At 37.4% G+C, this 10,436-nt stretch overlaps 1 protein-coding gene across 1 annotated transcript; it reads left to right on the forward strand.

The window, feature by feature from the left end:
• The first annotated feature begins 4,960 nt into the window (after positions 1 to 4,960).
• Positions 4,961 to 9,275, forward strand: LOC131040058 (small ribosomal subunit protein eS8). The gene is made up of 5 exons (XM_057972945.2): positions 4,961 to 5,182; positions 5,330 to 5,402; positions 5,522 to 5,855; positions 8,687 to 8,856; positions 8,974 to 9,275. The coding sequence occupies exons 1-5, from the start codon at positions 5,179 to 5,181 to the stop codon at positions 9,056 to 9,058; spliced, it is 666 nt and encodes a 221-aa protein (XP_057828928.1). The 5' UTR covers positions 4,961 to 5,178; the 3' UTR covers positions 9,059 to 9,275.
• Positions 9,276 to 10,436: the final 1,161 nt, after the last annotated feature.

Here is a 10,436-nt window from a genome sequence, read left to right on the forward strand (position 1 = left end):
ACAACCAAAGCAAATAAGAGTTTTGAATTGTTAAAGTAGACGGTGATTGAGTGGCCTGTGTTAGCTTTACTGCATTTCAACAAAGTATTTCAAGTAGACTGTGATGCAAGTGGGAATGCAATTGAAGTCGTGTTAAGTTAGGAAGGGAGAGCGGTAGCTTATTTCGGTGAAAAGTTGAATGATGCAAGAAGGAGATATCCAGTATATGATCAGGAATTTTATGCCATATTTCAAGCCTTGAAGAAGTGGAGACATTAGTTGTTGCCTAAGGAGTTTGTGTTGTATACCGATCATCAAGCTTTGCAGTATTTGAACAGCCAGAGTAAGTTGAATCAAAGACATATGAGATGGGTAGATTTTTTGTAGGGTTACACCTGTGTGTTGAAGCATAGGAGTGGAAAGTCAAACAAAGTTGTCGATGCATTGAGTAGAAGAAGAAGTTTGTTGATAGAGATGGGAGTGACAGTATTAGGATTTGAGGAGTTCAAGACCTTGTATGATGATGACCCGGATTTTGTAGAACCTTGGAAAGCATGTACAACATTAGTTACGATGGATATAAGTAAGTGGTTGGATTATTTCATTCAGGATGGGATGTTATTCTGAGGAGTTCAGTTGTGTATACCTAAGAGTTCTATGAGGGATAATTTAATAAAGGAGAAGCATAGTGGAGGATTAGCCGGACACTTTGGTGTTGACAAAACCGTAGCATTGGTGAGTGAACATTACTTTTGGCCTCGGATTCATAAAGATGTTAGGAAATTTGTGTAGAGATGTAGAATTTGTCAGGTTGCAAAAGGTAGTAGTCAGAATGTGGGATTGTATAAACCTTTGATAGTTCCGGAGAGACCTTAGAAGGACATAAGCATGGATGTCATACTTGGATTGCCTAAGACATAGAGGGAATGATTCTATATTTGTGGTGGTGGATAGATTCTCGAAGATGGCTCATTTCATACCATGTAAGAAGACATTAGATGCAGTGCATATAACTGACTTATTTTTCAAGGAATTGGTGAGATTGTATGGATTACCTAAGAGCACAGTTTCTGACAGGGACACTAAGTTTGTTGGTTATTTTGGAGAACACTTTGGAAGAAGATGAAGACAGATTTGAAATTCAGTTCTACTTTTCACCAATGGACTGATGGACAGACAAAGGTAGTAAACAAAAGCTTGGTAAATTTTTTGGGATTGGAGAGAATATTGGAAGTTGGGATTTGATTCTTGCACACACAAAGTTTGCCTACAATAATTCAATAAACAGGAGTACTAGAAGAACACCTTTTGAGATTGTTACCAGAGCACACCCTAGAGGTATATCAGAATCAAGGGATATCAGTAATGAAGACAACAAAGTGTAGAAGCAAAATAATTTGCAGATCACATGACTTGGCCTTACATATTCAGGTTAAACAACAATTGGAGGATATGAACAACAAGTATAAGGAGAAAGCAAATGAGGAGAAGACGTAAGGAATTTGAAGTTGGCGATGAAGTGATGGTGTACCTGAGAAAATGAAGATTTGTAGTTGGAACCTATAACAGGTTGCAGATGAGAAAGTTTGGACCTCGCAAGATCTTGAGGAAATTCAGTTCTGGGAATGCATATGAAGTGGAGCTACCAGATAGTTTGGGTATTTCACCTATATTCAACATTGCAGATCTACATTGATATCGTGATTTAGAATTCAGTGAAGATAATATTGTAGACTTGGAGAAGCAGTTACCCCGGAAGGAACCAGATTAGATTGAATACATTTTGGACAGTAGGATTGGGCGTAGCACCTGGAGTAATCGATATAAGGAGTATCTTGTGAAATGGAAGGACAAACAAGGTGAAAATTCATCTTGGATTTCTCAGGAAGAGGTGGACTGCCTTGGTTTTCCTTTGACCCCAACAAAGTGAGGGACTCAGTTTTTCAACAACCTCGAATGTCTGATGCAGGAGCACTCCCGGTTCTTGGCAAGCTTGCATCAACCAAAAATATTTATTTCAATTTGTTTTTTGTTTCAACATTTCTTTCTACATTTTCTTGCATTTTCTCACTGGATCTTGCAGAGCTAGATTTTTCTTGTGAACATGTTTATCTTCGTTATTCCCGAACCTTGGGACGTTTGGATCTTTTTCCGGCAAGTTATCACTTCTAGATTCTGAGACAATTTTCTGGCTTAGAGCACCAGAACCTCTTGGACCTATTTTCTATTGGTGAATCTTATGGATCCTTTCCATAGCTTGTGGAACCTCTGTTCGTTGTTTCCAACATTCCTTGGCATGATGTTGACCTCCCCTCCGATCCGCACTTCTTCCTTTGAATTTTTTTAAGGATTTTTTTTGGCAGAGGCTGACATGGTGGTTTTACACGTTTCATCATGTTCTTCATTGTTTGATTCTTTTTGGGCCGACACAGATCCCTCTAGACCATATAAATCAATGTAATTTAGCTTTTAGTAATTAGTTTTGGGAACCAAGAAGATCTATCTCAAGGTTAAGTTGTCTGGTATTGATTGAGATTGTAATTGAGCATGTCTGTATCAGTCCAGTGAGCCGAATCTTGTAGCCGCATGTTGCTGACAGATTGTAAACAATTTTTCATGATATAATCAATTAGTTTTGCATTGCCTCCATCATCTTGTCTTGCTTTCGTCATGTTTTACTCCTACTGCATGGTCCAGATAGATCTCATTGAGGTCCCTCCTAACCGTGACTGCACCATTGTAGGTATATAAAGATCCTTTGTACATAGATTTGAGACTCTCAAACATATTGTTCAACACCATCTAGCTCTCTCGCTAATAAATTTTAATTGTTTTAGATGAAACTATCAATAAACATTTTTATATTTATTATTTAAATCCATCTTCATCTTCCTCACTATCTATCTCTCCTATCTCTACATCCTTATCTCTCCTCCACCTCTATATTTCTCCATTAGATCTCTCTCTCTCTCTCTCAGTGATTTCTTTGCCTCCCTCTCTATCTATTTATATATATTTCTTTATCTTGATCTCCACATCTCTTTTAGTCTCTCTCTCTCTCTCTCACACACACACACACACACACACACACACACACACCCCATTTCCCCCTCCCATCTTTGTATCTCTCTCACTCTCTCATAAACAACACAATGTCCCTTCCTCCCCCATCTCTATCTCTATCACTCTTTCTCTGCTCTCTTTCCTTCTCTCTTTATTACTTAACTCTATCAGGTCCTTTATTTCTCACTCTTGCCCCTCTGTCTGTATTTTTTCATCTTTGTGCCTCCCTCTATCTATATCTCATTATCTCTACATTTATCTCTTATTCTCTCCATCTCTCCCTTCATATCTCCTCTTCTCTCTTTATATACACATTCCTCCCTCTACCCTCCTTTATATTTCACTTCCATCTACCACTCTTATTTTCTCCGCCCCCCCCCCCCTCTCTCTCTCTCTCTCTCTCTCTCTCTCTCTCTCTCTCTCTCTCTCTCTCTCTCTCTCTCTCTCTCTATCTTTCTCTCTATCTTTCTCTCCACATCTCTTTCTTACTCTCACACACACACTCCTTGTTTCTCCCATCCTTTCTTTATTTCTGCTCTCCATCATTCTACATCTCTCTCCCTTTATTTAGTACTTGTCTCCATCACCTTCTCTCTCTCTCTCTCTCTCTCTCTCTCTCCTCTCTATATTTATGTCTCATTATCTCTCTTTCTCCATATATTCCACCACCTATATCTCCCTATCTTTCTAATCTCTTTCCCTTTCTCCATCCCTATCCACACACACACACACACATCCCACATTCCCCCTTTTTCTCTCACTCTCACTTCTCCCTCTTCATCTCTCCACATCACTCCCTCCCTCCCTATCCACCCATCTATCTCTCTATGTCCCCTCCCTCGATCTCTCCCTATACCCCCCATCTATCTCTCTATCTCTACCTCTATCTTCCTCTTTATCTCTCCCTCTCTTCATATCTATTTTTTTTGTCTATATTTCTCTATTTATTTATCTCTTTATCTATATTTCAATCTTTGTCCACCTCGCCCCCTCTCTCTACATCTCCTCATGTCTCTATCTCTCTATCAATCTATCTCACCATCTATATATTCACCCCCCCTCGCCCTCTATACCTGTCTATCTCTTCTTCTCTATCTCTTCCTCAATATCTCCATGTCTCTCCATCTTCCTATCTTTATCTCTCCCTCTACCTCTCTCTATCTATTTCTCTCCCCCTCTATTTATACGCGTCTCCCTCTCTCCCTTCCTGTTTCTCTTCCTATACATATATATCCATATCTCTTTTCCTCTAATTATATCTCTCAATATTTCTTATTCCATCTTTCCACTGATCTCCATTTGGTTATCCTTGCATTTCTCTCTACCCCTATAACTCTCCCTTTGTCTACTCTGTCTTCATCTTTCTATCTCTCCCTCTCTCGTCTCACTCTCTTTATTTCTCCTTCTCCATATCCCTCTCCTTCTCCATCTTCATCTCCATCTCTATCTCTATGCTTGATCTCTACCTCCTTACCCCTCTTCTCTCTATCACTCTCCCCCTTCTCTCCCCCTTTCTCCCTATTGCAAACATAACATGTGCTCGTTCATAATGGAGTTTGATTATCTTCTTGATTTAGAGGTTTCATTTCAGTCATGTTTGGATTCCTATAAATCGATTCAAATTATGCTATCACTTCTCCACTGATACCTTTGTCTCCTAAACAACATCATTTGCTAAATGACCTACAAGTTGACCTCATGTATTACACACACGTATGAAAAGAATAGAACAATTTTTTTTTGTAATTGACACCTCTTCAACACACCCATTACACACCAAGGTACGATTGCTAATTTTACATTCAAAGGATGTTGCAACATAGAGAAACTACATGCAAATTAAATCTTTGAAAATTATAACGTGTAAGAGAAAAAATAATGTTAATAGATGAATGATTCAAATTTACCGCTAATTTGATCTCACACATTTCATTTACCAATTGATTTCACAATTTTTTGCCCAAACCAAAAAAAAATTAAAAAACAATCGCTATCGTGAAAAAACCCTCCCGGCTTCACTTTAGGGTTTTTAACAGTATACTTATAAACCCTTTGTTTGCCCACTTTCTAACCTATTGAGGGTGAGGGAGGGTTTCATTTCAGGGATCTGCAGGCGGAGGGATCTACTCGGCCATCATGGGTAACAAAAAACCCTTAATCGCCGCTTTTACCGTTTCTGTATTTTTTGGTGTTGATTCTGGATTTCTTTGGTCGAAAATTTTCCTCTTATTAGCTTTTTCTGTTGTTAATGGACCCAAATCTGAGATGTGATGATGCGTCGATGCAGGTATCTCACGAGATTCGATGCACAAGAAACGTGCCACGGGAGGAAAGAAGAAGCAATGGAGAAAGAAGCGAAAGTAAGTGTCGTGTTTTTTTTGTAAAAGTTCCTCGTGTTTGCATGTGGAAACATGGAATATTTCGATATTATTGGATTTTTGTTAGAATTGTAAGCCTTAGTTTTTGTTTGGGGATTTAGGTATGAGTTGGGAAGGCAGCCTGCAATGACAAAGCTGTCAAGCAACAAGACAGTTAGAAGAGTACGCGTGAGAGGAGGAAATGTGAAATGGAGAGCTCTGAGGCTGGATACTGGTAACTACTCGTGGGGTTCAGAGGCTGTTACTAGGAAATCACGTATATTGGATGTGGTTTACAATGCATCCAATAACGAGCTTGTCAGGACGCAAACTCTGGTCAAGAGTGCTATTGTTCAGGTTGATGCTGCTCCTTTCCGTATCTGGTATCAGCAGCACTATGGCCAGGACATTGGCAGGAAGAAGAAGGCTCCTGCTGCCGTTAAAAAAGAAACCGAGGTATGCAGCCAATAACTTGTCATTTGACTATTTTTTCTCAATAGAAGGAAAAGATGTGGTGAAAACACAGATATTGTTCCGAACATTATAAATTAAAATTCACTAAATCAATTTTTTTGCAAGATCTATGTCAAATATTCTGCTTATTATGTAATTAGAGATTATCTAGCTTATGTAGATTGGCATTTATATATTTATTGCAGAATAGGTACTTGAGTGCTATGACTGACTTTTGTTTTTGAATTTGGTGTTTGTTTATTCTGGGTGGTTTTAGTTTGGCAACTTTGTTCACTGTAATGCTCCCTTCGAAATTGAACCCGGAAAAACTTAATGCCCTTCATTATACATGGGTATTGGGGACTATTTGGGAGATTCGAAGATTTTGTTTTTTGTTGGATGATATAAAGCCTCCGGAAACAACCATTTGCAGGAATGTTAAATAAACCCTCCGTAAAAGGAAACACTTGGAATTCAATAAAAATGTAGTAATTTGCATTAGGTCGTCCACAGACAAGGAGAAGCCACTGCTTAAGATGAATAAAGGAGATTGTAGGTTGCCAAAGGAATAATTCCTTTGTATTACGAAGGCAAGTAGGATGCATGCCGATTGTTCGGTGTAATATCCACTGGAAACAATGTATACATGGGGCACATCTTAAACATTACGTTTAGCTGCTCAGTGAAAACACACTAATTAATGCAAGGAGAAGGAAGTGGGCAGCCAACAATCATAATGGTTAAAAACATGAAACTTCCACAGTGCATGATATCAAAAGAGTGATATCTGGATTTTGACTGTGGAACATATCATCAACATTTTGTATAATACTCCATGATCCATCAGATAGGAGAATGGAAGAATAGTAGCAGACCAAGATAGCTAAATAGATGAGGGCAAGGGGACACAAAATCCAATAAGTTAAAAGGGCAAGGAAAGGGTCCAATTCAACTAATTATCCCAAAAAGAGGGGGAGGAGAGAAACAAAATTGGAATACCTTGTCTCTCTGGGTTAATTAGTTGAATTGGTTACTCTCCTTGCCCTTCTAATTTATTGAATCTTATGCCACCTTCCCCTTATTAATTTAGGTATCTTGGGCTACTACCATTCTTCCATTCTCTTCTCTATCTATTGTTAAGATTGAGCCAGAAAGATAAATCTCAAAATCTGAAACTAGAAATCTTATAAGAACAAGATACACAAATTTTTTTATCCTGGGAAAACCCTCCACCTGAGGGTGAAAAACCCAGCCACACCAAAAATTAAATCTTATTGAAGCCACAAATTTAAATACAGAGCTCTCAAGCTTAACAATCAATCATCTAATCATGATTGACAGCACTTAACAAACAAGAGAAGAAGCCAACAATATCTCAGAAAACTGAAGGCTTCTACAAATCTGCTAGCAAATAGAGTTGCTGAAGAAGATATGAAACGAAAATCTTTACACATGCCGATGATCACCCCTGCATATGAATAATTATAACCTTTCTTCTGAACTTCACATGTCTCCCAAATACAATCTGCAATACTCAATAATGACAAAGCAAGACCCAAATATGAATATCGCAAAGGTAGACTAAGAGCCAACACTTTTTGTGTACAACAATACCCAAAAGCGGCAGTTACATAGTAATATGTTTCATAAGCCAATATCATCCGAGCCACAAAGGCAACGAAAAACTGACTCTCTCAATGGATAAGATACGAAGAGAGAAAAAGAACGCTTTTCCAGCTAGCACCCAGGTCGGTGATGGTAAACAAAGAACCCGTTACATATACAGCTATATCAAATCAAATAAAGAACCGACAGAATACAACAAGGACGAATAATGAAGACAGTAATACAACCATTGCAGATAAAATGAAGTCTCCTGCAGCTACAACCATTAACATATATAGTTTATCCTAATGATAAATCATGGATTGTAACCTGAAATGTGGATAAATAAATCTTACACAGTCAAATGTTGATAATGTTAATTTATATCATAAATTGGAAATTGGAATTATAATTAATGTTTATTTTTAATCAAGGCACATTTTCAAAAGTATGTCTATTGATGGAAACCCTTGATGTCTGGAATTGGAGGACGAAAAATCCCCTCGTTTCCTTTGCTAAATTAGCGGACAAAACCCCCTGATTCAAAATTGCGGCAATCTCATCCAGGGATTGCATGAGTATCATGGTAATAGCCTGTGTTCTAAACTTCAAATAAACAAATATTTAATATTGCTGGTAGAATCCTGCACTCAGATTGAGTTCTTTTCTTAGTTTTCTATATTATATCAAATAGTGTTTATTGTTAATCTGTGGATTTTCCTGTACTTGTCCCTATCTTTCAATAGGAGTACTGATTTATGTGGCTTACTGCCATTACTCACGATTGCATAAAATCAGATCCTGATTTCACTTCTGATTTGTCTGGTTAATTGATGAAATTCATTAAGTTGAATTTAATCAAATATGGAGAAGATCAAATATTCTATTCAGTGTGTTACATTCATCATTAAGTCCAGAAAATCTTTTTGCCAACTCTGTGCACCAGGAGTTCCATAAAGCCAATTAAATTTTAAAATTTCCTTGGTGTCTACAATATTGAATTGTTGAATGTGTTCTCTGGCTCTCCGGAGAAGACAATGTTTGGCAGCTGGACTGCCACGACACTGGCCACTGGAAGTTTGAAGACGAAAATTAACAATTTAACAATCTTTGCACATCTATTAATGGATAAAAAAATAACAGATGCCCATTAACTGTTAACTTGAAGTATTTAATTCATTTTTTTGAGCTTTGATCAGTATGTTTGTGTCTTTATTGTACTTATGCAGGAGGGTGAAGCTGCTGTAGAAGAGAAGAGTAGAAGCAAACATGTTTTAAGAAAGATAGAGAAGCGGTGTGAAGATCACAAACTTGATCCACACATGGAAGAGCAGTTTGCTGGTGGCAAATTGATGGCATGCATTTCTTCTCGCCCTGGACAATGTGGGCGCGCGGATGGGTATGTTTACAGTTTTTGCATTGGTTGAAATTTAAAAACAATATGCTTATTGAAAACTTGGGCAAGATGTTTGTTTTGCTTTTAATGACTATGGGTGAGCTATATGATTTTCTTCAGGTACATTCTCGAGGGTAAAGAGCTAGAATTCTACGTGAAAAAGTTGCAGAGGAAGAAAGGAAAGGGTGGCGCTGGTGCTGCCTAAGAATTAATTTTGGCTTCTTGAGGATTTCATTAAAGTTTGTTTTCTGGTAAACAATTTTTGAGTCAGATTTTGGGTGACAACTTCTGGTAATGGACAATGATGAATTTGCTTTTGCTAGTCATATTACCAACATTTGGTGTAAAATACCTCAAATTTGAGAGATGAATGGATGCTCTTATTTCTAGCATTAGAATTAAAATGTCACATTCAAAGACAATGCTGTTTTGATTTCTGTTATTGGATAATATTGGCAGCATCTTAGATTAATCCTATTTTAGCTAAGAAGCAATGTTACGAGCCTGAATTATTTAAAAAATTTAGTGTAGGGTTTGAATTTATTGGCTTTTACTCTTTTTTAAGGGTTAGAATCTATTGACCCTTACCCCTTTAAGGGTTTGCATACGTTTTTATTCCTGTTATCTATGTATTGTCTTATCTTCTTTCTAGTATTTGCTGAATGGTCATACATGAATGTTAAAAAGTTTGGTATATGTAATTCCTTTTACAGTTTTTGTTGTAATGAAACTCTGGTTAAGAAACATTGGCACAATGGTAAAATTTTTCTCAAGCTGGTAACAGTTGATCTTCACTCGTTTTTTCATGGTGCTCTGAAGCGTTTGTTAAGCTTGCTATTGTGCAGCTCTGTTAATGAATAGCATGCTCATCTTTCTTTTTGTATCCATGTTCAGTTAGATTAAAGTCTACTAATATAATATGTGGTTATGCAAAATGTAATTTTATATTCTTGTTGTCTTCAAATGAATGAACACATCTCTGCTTTTATGCGCTCCTCAAAATGCAATTTTATCTTGTGCCTACTGTGTATGAAAGATCAAACACTGTTTTGTGGATTTCTATACTTTAGTTGCGGCAGAGTATTTTCTCCCGTGTATTGTCAATGCTGGTCGCTAATGATTTTCTTTTTAATTGTATTTATTGCAATCAAATGTGTGTATTGTTTGACTTGCGCCCAAGGAAGAAACAGATCTACTATGAAGAAAAATGCTATCCTATGAATGAAGGACTACTCCAGTCCCATCATTTTCAAAGTTCTATTTTCCATGGCTTTCAAGCTCCATCTCTATTCCTGCTTAGAGTTCTATTAATTTATCTTATTTATCTTTTGATTGGTCACATCAACATTTTAAATCATTCTCTCTTAATTCCTTGAGGATAAAATGGAGTTAGCTATTAGCATGCATTTCTAGTGCTGCAGACATGCTTGCAAACAAGTTTTGATATTAGTGTGCAAGCACTCTTTTTGGTGCCTGCATACATGAACTGGGTTACCATTTGTCTTGAGAGCCGCCTTCTCTACAAAAGCAAAAGACAAAGCAGCAGGTGATTCTTGCAAAGTAATAAAGGTGTAGGTGATACA

This window comes from Cryptomeria japonica, chromosome 10, assembly GCF_030272615.1.
Source record: "Cryptomeria japonica chromosome 10, Sugi_1.0, whole genome shotgun sequence".
In the NCBI taxonomy this organism is placed as follows: Eukaryota; Viridiplantae; Streptophyta; class Pinopsida; order Cupressales; family Cupressaceae; genus Cryptomeria; species Cryptomeria japonica.

Excerpts from the sequence above, each read along its gene's own strand:
- LOC131040058 (XM_057972945.2), top strand. Across the intron at positions 5,403-5,521 it reads CAATGGAGAAAGAAGCGAAA|GTATGAGTTGGGAAGGCAGC; the intron begins GTAAGTGTCGTG and ends TTGGGGATTTAG. Across the intron at positions 8,857-8,973 it reads CAATGTGGGCGCGCGGATGG|GTACATTCTCGAGGGTAAAG; the intron begins GTATGTTTACAG and ends GATTTTCTTCAG.